The sequence below is a fragment of the Suncus etruscus genome, chromosome 1, assembly GCF_024139225.1.
Source record: "Suncus etruscus isolate mSunEtr1 chromosome 1, mSunEtr1.pri.cur, whole genome shotgun sequence".
In the NCBI taxonomy this organism is placed as follows: domain Eukaryota; kingdom Metazoa; phylum Chordata; class Mammalia; order Eulipotyphla; family Soricidae; genus Suncus; species Suncus etruscus.
The window spans coordinates 125,001,682-125,015,024 of NC_064848.1; the positions used below are offsets into that span (position 1 = coordinate 125,001,682).

At 38.7% G+C, this 13,343-nt stretch overlaps 2 protein-coding genes across 2 annotated transcripts in view; both read left to right on the plus strand.

Annotated features, from left to right (window-relative positions):
* MET (MET proto-oncogene, receptor tyrosine kinase) overlaps nt 1-13,343 on the plus strand; it is an 811,679-nt gene that overhangs the window by 225,833 nt on the left and 572,503 nt on the right. The gene's annotated exons all lie outside the window — the stretch shown is intronic.
* The window catches only part of TES (testin LIM domain protein), a 55,344-nt gene that overhangs the window by 35,162 nt on the left and 6,839 nt on the right, over nt 1-13,343 (plus strand). The window contains exon 3 of the mRNA XM_049771046.1: nt 5,105-5,357. Within this exon, the coding sequence (XP_049627003.1) occupies nt 5,105-5,357 (253 nt within the window). The remainder of the gene's footprint in view (nt 1-5,104; nt 5,358-13,343) is intronic.

A 13,343-nucleotide genomic window follows, 5' to 3' on the forward strand; every position in this document is an offset into this window, starting at 1 on the left:
CCTCCCCCCAAGGCCCGATTAACCAGGCGTGGCCCTGAAGACCCGCCTGGTGTTGGGGGAATCATGCTCTCCTGGACAAAGTGGTCAGCCCAGGGTCCTATGGCTAGCTGTCCTGCCCAGAGCCCCCATCATACCAGTCAAAAGCCAAAAGTCAAAAGTCAAAAACTTTTTATGTTCTCTTTTTGAGCTTTTTAACAAGGAATTTTGGTGGAAGAGTCCCCCAGTTTAATGCTTATGATTGAATCATGTCAATGGAATCATTGTAATTGTTCTTATGGCCCCCATACGCGCCAATAACACCATGTGGCATTGCTTCTTATTTGCATAGGCACATTAAAATGGGAAAATAGTATAAATACAAATAAGATCCTATCTAATAGAGATTAGAACACACAAACCTTGTAGTGCAAAGGGACCTTACACCCTGAACATTGACATAACGACCTGGCACAGACGTCAGAAGAAAGGGCATATTCCATTCTCCCCTGAACCAGGAAAGCCATCCACGAAACATCCAGGCTGGTCTATAACATCACTTGGAAGCAATCCTCTACCATGGAAGACCTACACTGCTCAGACTTCGACCTGCTCAAAAGAGACTTCCCTTAACACTGAGAAGACTTAACAACAACAACGACCGGCTTACAGGACAGGGCTCCCTGCATTGCCCTTTGATTGTGAGGTGAAAGGAGAGGATGCTCCACGTCCTGACTTCAATGTAAGATATGCAGATTCCAGGATCTTTAATACAGAAACATGATACCAACAACAGAGACTGTGTGAAAAATAAAAGTGTGTTGGCACTACAGACAATGTATTGGATTGGACGATCTAGCTTGCTTGGAGCCTAGACTTGGTCTTGTGCCAGGAAACTTCAGGGGTCTGGTCTCTTTGTACTTAGGCCAAGGTTATTTCTTTCCATGTTCCTCATATTTTGGTGAGCCTATGCAAACAACAATTGCCACTCTAACACCATTCTTACTGTGCTCCTTTAACTCTAATCCTTAAAAAGAACTCACTTAAAATTTGAGGTTAACTTAAGCTAATATGCATGTATATGGAAATGTAAGAAAATACTATGCCTGTAATGTTTAAGGAGTTACGTAAGTTTTATGGCTTTAGATTGCCTTGTGTACTGTTAAGAAATATTATAATGTATTACAATCTGGGGACTTGAGGGACAAAGTAATTGTACATGGATTCTGTGTTATTTATCTTAATGTTCTTTGGCTGAAATTTCAAAGTTAATATATCAGCAAGGGGACTTCTGAGAATTATGTTATGGGTGATTGTCCTTCCACTGTAACTTTACCTTGTCCTCTTACTTTGCACCCTTGTTCTCATAATTAAAAATAAAAATTTAAAAAAAAAAAAAAAAAAAAAAAAAAAAAAAAAAAATAAAAATGAGAAATTGAAATATAAGATACTATAGATCAAAAAAAAGAAGGGAAGGAATATTTAAAAACAATTTTTTTTTTGGTTTCTCGGGCCACACCTGTTTGATGCTCAGGGGTTACTGGATTACTTAGCAAGGGATCCTGGCTAAGCGCTCAAAAATTGCCCCTGCTTGGGGGGACCACATGTGACACCAGGGGATCGAACCGCGGTCCTTCCTTGGCTAGTGCTTGCAAGGCAGACACCTTATCTCTAGCGCCATCTCGCCGGCCCCTAAAAATAATTTTAAACCAGTTAAGTAACAAATAGCACCAATGTCTGGCTATTGGCTTCTCACCCAGATTCTGTAATTTTCATTCTTGCATGGTGATTTAGAGCTGACCTTTTTCATTGTGAAGACAGTATGTCTGTCTGTGTAAGCCTCACATTATAAGGGGCCTGGTAAGGAAGGATGTGGTCATTCCAGCTACTTTAGGGATGACAGATCTGAATGAGAGAACCATCCTACACTTTTTGAGTCATATCCTGCCTGCAAAGTACAGCTACCACAAACAGTTCACATTGGAACAAAAGGGCAGATGAGGCTCATTACTATAGCTAGTGATTTTTCAGACTACGGTGACTCAATCATAGGAGTCTCCTATTAAAACTTTTCCCTACTTGCTAGTATTGGTGCATTCATTTTTGATCTTCTGTTTTTAGTTTGCGGGTCACACCCAGCAAGTGCTCAGGTATTACTCCTGACTGTGCCAGGGGGTCTCTCTTCCAGCTGCATTTGTCCATGTAATGCTAGGGCTCAAATCAGGATCCTAAAACATGCAAAAATATTACAATATGCAAAACACTTGCTCAGCCCATTGAGCAATATAGCTCCAGTTCTATGGTATAGTGTTTCAAATGGGCTGTATTTGCTTAATAAAAGAAAGATTAGGGAAAATAGTTTTCCTCAGAATGTGAATCTAATGGACAATGATCAAGACGCATAATAAGAAAACAGGATAGGAATGACTCATCATTGATTAAATTGCCCTGGCACTTTCAAATCATTTTATCATTTATCATTCTACCATTTTTTTTGTGACGTGATGTGCATACTATACTGGTGTAGAATTCAGTAATAAACATTTTCAATACATTAATAATTATATATATATATATATATATTGCCCATAATATATCTTTGTAACATTAACTCACTTTATTTGAGGGAGGGTCCTAAGATCACTTTGGGAGGGGTTTTGGACCACACCTGGTGGCACTCAGGAGTTACTCCTGGCTCTGCACTCAGAAATCACTACTGGCTCGGGGGACTATACTGGGGATCCCCATGCTGGGGATCAAACCCGTGTCTGTCCTAGGTCAACTGTGTGCAAGGCAAATACTCTACCACTGCACTACCACTCCACCCCAACCTAAAGCCAATTTTTAACAACTGGGCTTCATCATTTGATGCTCTGGCCTAAGGATACAGTGCTGCTCAGTTCTGTGTACTTTGTACCACTAGGGTCATACCTGAAGTGGGGGAGAATGAGCAACCAGGGGTTGATTTGGGGTCTCATACATACAAACTAAGTGCCCCTCACACTTGAATATCTCCCTAACTCTTAGTCTGTTTGCTAATTATTGAGCTTCAGGATATAGTTCATAGTCAAATAGCAATCTATTTATTTGTTTTAACTTCCCAAGTACCCATCCGACTTCTGTCTGTCTCCAGAACAATTTCAGCTTTGTACATATTCTATTATTTTGTTTGTTAACAAAAGGACAAGGATGAACAAGCTCTGGTGATAATATGCTCCTTTCCACTAGGTGGAAGTATTCGATAACAAGATATAAGGGTCTTTTGGCTGAACTGGGACATACAAACTCTTAGAAAAATTCTTTCCAAATAAAGATTTCTGACCATTTTGAGCACAAGGAAAATATTTTGCTTCCCCACCCGCAGAGGTGATGTTAATATTTTTTAAGATTTTATTAATGTTGAGAAACCTGGTAAGAAACAAAAGCCCACAAATCTTACTTACTAAACTTTGTTGATATTAATGCAATGCATTTTATGTATAATCATATTATTAATGGATAACAATTCAGAATTCAGTTTGCTTTCTGTGGAATCCTTGTAGTTTCTTTTTGATTTTCAGACTTATTTTGATTAAGTAGGACAGTATGAATGAAATGGTGATAGCAAGATTGCATTCTTACTTCAGACCTTAAAATAAATATTAAAAATTGATGGTAGGGTTTTTTTCCCCAGAAACCCTTTCTAAAATTCTTTCAACTAAATTTAACTGCGGACAAAAGAGAAGTTTAAATGTATTGAATGCACTTTATGTGTCTGATGAGAAGCAAATCCTTCTCTTGTTAGTTTTTGCAGTCACTTTTGTTTTCCTTCACTGTATTACAGACTGACTGTATTCTTCCTAACTTCCTGAATTGGACACTTGCTTTATTATAGTTTTCCATTCTTCTTTATGATGTTATATAGTTTGTAAACACTTTAAGAAACTTCTCTTTAAGTATTGTTTTCTTTTGTCATCCATTGGTTTTAAAAAGTAATATTTTGTTTTATTTTTCCTTCAATATATTTTATTGTGATTGCTTCTTTTAACATCGAATACTCTAGAAGATTGAAAAAAGAAATATATACATATGAAAATATGTATATGAATATATATACACACACATATGTATTTTGGGGGTCATATCAGTGGTAGTCAGGGAATACCCTTGGCTCTGTGCTTGGGGTTAGCCAGCAGTACTCAGAGGCAGCAGCAGCAGTAGCAGTAATAGTACTACTAGTAGTATAAGCAGCAGCAGTAGCAGCAGCAGCAGTAGTAGTAGCAGCAGCAGCAAAAATAATAGCAGTAGTAAAAATATTTTCTAGATACTTTTTTGATGTTTCCAACATAATTGTATTTTGTTAGATAAATATAGTTGATTATCAGTCCTTATGCCTATCTTAAAACTTACTTTACTGCATAGTGTGTGTTAAGTTTTTCAAATGTTTCAAGTGCTTATAGGAAGAATGTATATTGTCACTAGATGCAATAGTTATTTTTGTTTTTTGGGGGGCTATACCCAACGCTGAAGGGTTACTCCTGGTTCTGTCTTCAGAAATTACTCCTGGTAGACTTGGGGAACCATACAAGGTGCCAGGGGTCAAACTCAGATGATTGTATGCACACAGCTTGCTCTGCTTCCTGTACTATCACTGTAGCCCAACAATGTATTAATTATTCTATTATTCTATTCAAATATTTTTTATTCTTATAGAGTAACCATAATGCGTGGCTTGTCCATTTATATCTTATAATAGCTATTTTTGTTTATATACTGTGAAGTTATGTTATAATAAGACTTATTGTTATTTTTGCTTGTCTTATTCTAGTGAAAAAATCACATTTTTTAGTAAAACATTGTGGGATAAATAAGACTAAGTTAGCAAGTAATCTAATTTTGTAGCCATCTTGGGGACCAAGCTATGATCCAAAAGCAATCCCCTCAAAAAACCTGGTAGAGAATTGATAGTATGGTATAGTAATATAGCATCCCTAAAATGTAAGCATTTATATTCTTATAAATTATTTTTTACTGAAAAATGACCAGAATCAAGGCTATGGATATATGAAAGTACTTACTGATATATTAACATAGTATAATTATATCAATGATACAAGTAATCATTGCCTCTTTATCTCCAAAATTATAGGAAAATATGTCGTAACTGCAAGTGTGGCCAAGAAGAACATGATATCCTCTTGAGCAATGAAGAGGATCGCAAAGTGGGGAAACTTTTTGAAGACACCAAGTATACCACCCTTATTGCAAAACTAAAATCAGATGGAATCCCAATGTATAAGCGTAATGTTATGATACTAACCAATCCAGTTGCAGCCAAGAAGAATGTCTCTATCAATACAGTTACCTATGAGTGGGCCCCTCCTGTCCAGAATCAGGCATTGGTAAGTAATATGTGGGAGCGGAGACCCTTTACTTAAATACCTATATTATTTGTTTAGGGCAAATTATTTAATAACAAAAATCAACCACAGATCTGTTATTTTCTGTGGTTTGAGAAAGTCTCATTTCTTTTATTTCAACTCCTATTTTGGTTATTTGAAAATAAGCTTAGTTATAGAACTTATCTAAACATCTAGAAATATTAGCCTTTTTAAAAGAATGACAGTTTTAAGATGAAAAACAAATGTACATCTCTAGTAACTATTGTAGTCTACCCAATATCTTTCCTCAAAGTTTTCTTGGGGGGATGACAAGGGGCACACATCTGGCTGTGGTTAAGGTTTATTTTTGATCTGTGGTCAGGAGTTACTTCTAGAAGTCTAAAGGGAGGAGACTGAACCCAGATCAACTTGCATGCAAGGCAAGTATATTACCCTCTATATTATATCTCCAGCCCCAGAATATTTTTCTTATGATAATATAAAGAATAAAATTTCTATTATTTGTTAGAACTCAAAAAATGTGTTAACACTGTCATTTCCTTTTATATAAGATCAAAAAATGCACTTTTGCATCAGGCTACTATTTTAACAACTATATTAGACATTTGGCTATTTTTTTGGCAAGTACTTTTTATTTATATTTTTATAATTACTTTATATGAGCACCATATTTACAAAATTGTTCACTTATTTTGAATTTTTTTTCCATTTGTTTTAAGGCTCTTTTCCAGCTTCTTCTGTTGTATGGAGTTGCTATGTAGCTCATCTTCCAACTCACTAATCCTTCCTCAGCAGCAGTTATGCCTTCCAGAGAGTTTTTCACTTTGCCTCCTAAATCATATATGTCATATCTGTTTGAAATTTTCTTATTTCTCCTATCATATTCTCTTGAGTCTTATTGGCTATCTATTCCATTGAGTTATTTGTTGGCATTTTGTTTGTTTGGACCACATCCTTACTTCTGGTTCTGCTCTCAGAAATCGCTCCTGGCTTAGGGGACCATACAGGATTCCAGGGATTGAACCCATGTTCATCCTGGGTCAGCCATGTGCAAGGCAAACGCCCTACTGCTGTGTCACCACTTTGGCCCACCATTGAGTTCTTTGAATATCCTCCACATTTCCTCTCTAAAGTCCTTTTCACAGAGGCTACTTAGGTTGCTGATGTCAGTTGGGTAACTAAGTGTGGTGGGTTCTTCATTGCCTTCCATTGTGACCTTTGCAGTGTGGTGCTGTTGTTTTTTAATGTGTTGTGGTGGGGGTCTTTGGCTATAAATGTGCAGTCAGAGTAAGGTGAAGCAGCCATGCTTGCCTATAAGTGACTAACCCAAGTTCTAAATTGCCCTTTTGATACCAAAAGCTGCCCACTGTCACTGCAATTGCTTGTCTTTGCTCTTGCCTGTCTCAAAGCCACATTTTTGTCTGGGTATAGGATCTTAGTTGAAAAGGCAGGCTGGGGCCGGAGAGATAGCATGGAGGTAAGGCATTTTCCTTGCATGCAGGTCGGTGGTTCGAATCCCAGCATCCCATATGGTCCCCTGAGCCTTCCAGGAGCGATTTCTGAGCATAGAGCCAGGAGTAACCCCTGAGCGCAGCCGGTTGTGACCCAAAAACAAAACAAAACAAAAAAAGGCAGGCTGCACCTGAGGCCCAACCTGATTTGCCAGGGAAGCGGGACTGGGTTGGGCTGAAAGATGCCCACGAGAGAGCAGTTTCTAAGCTTCACTGTTAAGGTTGGCCGCCTGGCTGGCTGTAGCTGTCTCACTTACAGCTGTGCTGTCTCTGCCTGATCACAGGGTCTTGCCTAGCTTAGCTGCCCTTTAATGTCCACTTCTTGGGAGTTTGACCATGGAGTTGGATGTGTACTGCTCTCCAAAGCCCCAAGTGCTCCCTGCATACTTCATCTGCACTTTCTAATGTCCATTTCCTGAGAGCTTGGCCTGGTGATGGACCCACTTGGATTTCCAGAGCTCCAAGCCTGCCAGGTCAAAGTTTGGGACAATGTTTAGGCCATCACTCACTTGTCACCACTTTCTCCAGCAGTCTCCCAAGCAGCTTGATTTTCAGTCTAGTGATGGCCTTTATTTCCTCTCCAGGAGTTGGGTGCCCCACCACTGGGCTCGGGGATTTTGGAGGGCTTGGGGAAACGAACTGCTCTCCTTGTCTCTAGGCTCCCCTGAGTTGCTGCCATATTTCTGCCATTTTCTCTCTTGCAGGTACTTTCCCACTGCTCATTTTCAGGCATTTGTTGGTTCATCTTGACAACCCAATCTTTCAAATTTCTTCAATGTTCCCTCTTAGAATCCTTTTCATTCCATCAGTATTTTATCAATTTCTCCCACTTTGATTATTATAAAACTGTGGGAGGATGCTCTATCGAAAGACCCACATTTGGGTATCTTTTTTTTTTTCTTTCTTTCTTTCTTTCTTTCTTTCTTTCTTTCTTTCTTTCTTTCTTTCTTTCTTTCTTTCTTTCTTTCTTTCTTTCTTTCTTTCTTTCTTTCTTTCTTTCTTTCTTCCTTCCTTCCTTCCTTCCTTCCTTCCTTCCTTCCTTCCTTCCTTCCTTCCTTCCTTCCTTCCTTCCTTCCTTCCTTCCTTCTTTCTTTCTTTCTTTCTTTCTTTCTTTCTTTCTTTCTTTCTTTCTTTCTTTCTTTCTTTCTTTCTTTCTTCCTCTTTCTTTCTCTCTTTCTCCCTTTCTTTCTCCCTTTCTTTCTTTTTTTTTTTTTTAATTTTTTTTTATTTAAACACCTTGATTACATACATGATTGTGTTTGGGTTTCAGTCATAAAAGGAACACCACCCATCACCAGTGCAACATTCCCATCACCCAAGTCCCAAATCTCCCTCCTCCCCCCCCCACCCCCCGCCTGTACCCTAAACAGGCTCTACATTTCCCTCATACATTCTCAATATTAGGACAGTTCAAAATGTAGTTATTTCTCTAACTAAACTCATCACTCTTTGTGGTGAGCTTCCTGAGGTGAGCTGGAACTTCCAGCTCTTTTCTCTTTTGTGTCTGAAAATTATTATTACAAGGGTGTCTTTCATTTTTCTTAAAACCCATAGATGAGTGAGACCATTCTGCGTTTTTCTCTCTCTCTCTGACTTATTTCACTCAGCATAATAGATTCCATGTACATCCATGTATAGGAAAATTTCATGACTTCATCTCTCCTGACAGCTGCATAATATTCCATTGTGTATATGTACCACAGTTTCTTTAGCCATTCGTCTGTTGAAGGGCATCTTGGTTGTTTCCAGAGTCTTGCTATGGTAAATAGAGCTGCAATGAATATAGGTGTAAGGAAGGGGTTTTTGTATTGTATTTTTGTGTTCCTAGGGTATATTCCTAGGAGTGGTATAGCTGGATCGTATGGGAGCTCGATTTCCAGTTTTTGGAGGAATCTCCATATCGCTTTCCATAAAGGTTGAACTAGACAGCATTCCCACCAGCAGTGGATAAGAGTTCCTTTCTCTCCACATCCCCGCCAACACTGTTTATTCTCATTCTTTGTGATGTGTGCCATTCTCTGGGGTGTGAGGTGGTATCTCATCGTTGTTTTGATTTGCATCTCCCTGATGATTAGTGATGTGGAACATTTTTTCATGTGTCTTTTGGCCATGCGTATTTCTTCTTTGTCAAAGTGTCTGTTCATTTCTTCTCCCCATTTTTTGATGGGGTTAGATGTTCTTTTCTTGTAAAGTTCTGTCAGTGCCTTGTATATTTTGGAGATTAGCCCCTTATCTGATGGGTATTGGGTGAATAGTTTCTCCCACTCAGTGGGTGGCTCTTGTATCCTGGGCACTATTTCCTTTGAGGTGCAGAAGCTTCTCAGCTTAATATATTCCCATCTGTTAATCTCTGCTTTCACTTGCTTGGAGAGTGCAGTTTCCTCCTTGAAGATGCCTGTAATGTCCTGGAGTGTTTTGCCTATGTGCTGTTCTATATATCTTATGGTTTGGGGGCTGATATCGAGGTCTTTAATCCATTTGGATTTTACCTTTGTACATGATGTTACCTGGGGGTCTAAGTTTAATTTTTTGCAAGTGGCTATCCAATTGTGCCAACACCACTTGTTGAAGAGGCTTTCCCTGCTCCATTTAGGATTTCCTGCTCCTTTATCAAAAATTAGATGGTTGTATCTCTGGGGAACATTTTCTGAGTATTCAAGCCTATTCCACTGATCTGAGGACCTATCCTTATTCCAATACCATGCTGTTTTGATAACTGTTGCTTTGTAGTACAGTTTAAAGTTGGGAAAAGTAATTCCTCCCATATTCTTTTTCCCAATGATTGCTTTAGCTATTCGAGGGTGTTTATTGTTCCAAATGAATTTCAAAAGTGTCTGATCCACTTCTTTGAAGAATGTCATGGGTATCTTTAGAGGGATGGCATTAAATCTGTATAATGCCTTGGGGAGTATTGACATTTTGATGATGTTAATCCTGCCAATCCATGAGCAGGGTATGTGTTTCCATTTCCGTGTGTCCTCTCTTATTTCTTGGAGCAGAGTTTTATAGTTTTCTTTGTATAGGTCCTTCACATATTTAGTCAAGTTGATTCCAAGATATTTGAGTTTGTGTGGTACTATTGTGAATGGGGTTGTTTTCTTAATGTCCATTTCATCCTTATTACTATTGGTATATAGAAAGGCCATTGATTTTTGTGTGTTAATTTTGTAGCCTGCCACCTTGCTATATGAGTCTATTGTTTCTAGAAGCTTTTTGATAGAGTCTTTAGGGTTTTCTAAGTAGAGTATCATGTCATCTGCAAACAGTGAGAGCTTGACTTCTTCCTTTCCTATCTGGATTCCCTTGATATCCTTTTCTTGCCTAATCGCTATAGCAAGTACTTCCAGTGCTATGTTGAATAGGAGTGGTGAGAGAGGACAGCCTTGTCTTGTGCCAGAATTTAGAGGGAAGGCTTTCAGTTTTTCTCCATTGAGGATAATATTTGCCACTGGCTTGTGGTAGATGGCCTTCACTATATTGAGAAAGGTTCCCTCCATTCCCATCTTGCTGAGAGTTTTGATCAAGAATGGGTGTTGGACCTTACCAAATGCTTTCTCTGCATCTATTGATATGATCATGTGGTTTTTATTTTTCTTGTTATTGATGTTGTGTATTATGTTGATAGATTTACGGATGTTAAACCAGCCTTGCATTCCTGGGATGAAACCTACTTGATCGTAGTGGATGATCTTCTTAACGAGGCATTGAATCCTATTTGCCAGGATTTTGTTGAGGATCTTTGCATCTGCATTCATCAGTGATATTGGTCTGTAATTTTCTTTTTTGGTAGCGTCTCTGTCTGGTTTAGGTATCAAGGTGATGTTGGCTTCATAAAAGCTATTTGGAAGTGTTTCTGTTTGTTCAATTTCATGAAAGAGTCTTGCCAAGATTGGCAGTAGTTCCTCTTGGAAAGTTTGATAGAATTCATTAGTGAATCCATCTGGACCTGGGCTTTTGTTTTTCGGCAGACATTTGATTACTGTTTTAATTTCATCAATGGTGATGGGGGTGTTTAGATATGCTACATCCTCTTCCTTCAACCGTGGAAGATTATAAGAGTCCAAGAATTTATCCATTTCTTCCAGGTTCTCATTTTTAGTGGCGTAGAGTTTTTCAAAGTAGTTTCTGATTACCCTTTGAATCTCTGTCATATCAGTAGTGATCTCTCCTTTTTCATTCCTGATACGAGTTATCAAGTTTCTCTCTCTCTCTTTCTTTGTTAGGTTTGCCAGTGGTCTATCAATCTTGTTTATTTTTTCAAAGAACCAACTTCTGCTTTCGTTGATCTTTCGGATTGTTTTTTGAGTTTCCACTTCGTTGATTTCTGCTCTCAGCTTTGTTATTTCCTTCTGTCTTCCTATTCTTGGGTCCTTTTGTTGAGCATTTTCTAGTTCTATTAGCTGTGTCATTAAGCTACTCAGGTAAGCTCCTTCTTCCTTTCTGATGTGTGCTTGCAAAGCTATAAATTTTCCTCTCAGTACTGCTTTTGCTGTGTCCCATAAGTTCTGAGAGTTTGTGTCTTTATTGTCATTTGTTTCCAGGAACCTTTTTATTTCCTCCTTGATTTCATCTCGGACCCACTGGTTATTGAGCATGAGGCTGTTTAACTTCCAGGTGTTAAAGTGTTTCTTCTGAGTCCCTTTGGAGTTCACAAATAATTTCAGAGCCTTGTGGTCAGCGAAGGTAGTCTGCAAAATTTCTATCCTCTTGATCTTATGGAGGTATGTTTTATGTGCCAGCATGTAGTCTATCCTGGAGAATGTCCCATGTACATTGGAGAAGAATGTGTATCCAGGTTTCTGGGGATGGAGAGTCCTATATATATCCACTAGGCCTCTTTCTTCCATTTCTCTCCTCAGGTCTAGTATATTCTTGTTGGGTTTCAGTCTGGTTGATCTGTCCAGTGTTGACAAAGCCGTGTTAAGGTCCCCCACAATTATTGTGTTGTTGTTGATATTATTTTTCAGATTTGCCAACAGTTGTATTAAATATTTTGCTGGCCCCTCATTCGGTGCATATATGTTTAGGAGAGTGAATTCTTCCTGCTCTACGTACCCCTTGATTAATATAAAATGTCCGTCTTTGTCCCTTACCACCTTCCTGAGTATAAAGTTTGCATTATCTGATATTAGTATGGCCACTCCAGCTTTTTTATTAGTGTTGTTTGCTTGGATAACTTTTCTCCAGCCTTTTATTTTGAGTCTATGTTTGTTCTGACTATTCAGGTGCGTTTCTTGTAGGCAGCAGAAGGTTGGATTGAGTTTTTTGATCCATTTAGCCACTCTGTGTCTCTTAACTGGTGCATTTAGTCCATTGACGTTGAGAGAAAGAATTGTCCTGGGATTTAACGCCATCTTTATTTCAAAATTTGGTGTGTCTTTTGGGTAGTCTTGTCTTAGATTAGGTCTTTCAGTTTTTCTCTTAAGACTGGTTTTGTGTCTGTGAAGTTTCTGAGCTGTTTTTTGTCTGTGAAACCATGTATTCTTCCATCAAACCGGAAAGTGAGTTTTGCTGGGTATAGTATTCTGGGTGAAGCATTCATTTCATTCAGTCTTGTCACAATATCCCACCACTGCTTTCTGGCATTGAGCGTTTCTGGTGACAGGTCTGCTGTAAATCTCAGGGAAGCTTGCTTGAACATGATTTCCCCTTTTGATCTTGCTGTTTTCAGAATTCTGTCTCTATCTGTGGGATTTGTCATTGTGACTAGGATGTGTCTTGGGGTGGTTTTTCTGGGGTCTCTTTTGGTTGGTACTCTTCGGGCATGCAGGATTTGATCACATATATTCTTTAGCTCTGGAAGTTTCTCTTTAATGATGTTCTTGACCATTGATTCTTCCTGGAAATTTTCTTCCTGGGTCTCTGGGACTCCAATGATTCTTAAGTTGTTTCTGTTGATCTTATCATAGACTTCTATTTTCGTCTGTTCCCATTCTTTGACTAATTTTTCCATTGTCTGCTCATTTGCTTTAAGTTTTTTGTCCAATCTCTCCTGCTGTATGGAATTGTTATGTATCTCATCTTCCACAGCACCAAGTCTATTCTCAGCTTCTGATACCCTGTCCCAGAGCTTATCCATTTTGTCATTCACTTCGTTTACTGACTTTTTCAGTCCTGTTAGTTGACATGTTATTTCAGTTTGGAGTTTTGTCATTTCTGCCTTCATATTTTCTTGGTTCTTATTAGTGTTCTGTTCAACTCGATCCATGGTTTCTTGGAGTCTGTTGAGCACCTTCCATATTGCTAGTCTAAAGTCCTTATCTGAGAGGTTGATTAGTTGTTCAGTCATTATCTGGTCCTCAGAATTGTCATCTTCATTCTCTATGTCTGATGCTGGCCTGCGTTGTTTCCCCATTGTCACACTTGTATTGTGGGTTTTTCTACGTGTTGTAGTGGTATTCATTGTCTATATGATGTAGGCAGCACACTCCTCTGGCTCCTCCCTTTCTGGATGGGCTGACTTGCCTCTATGGGA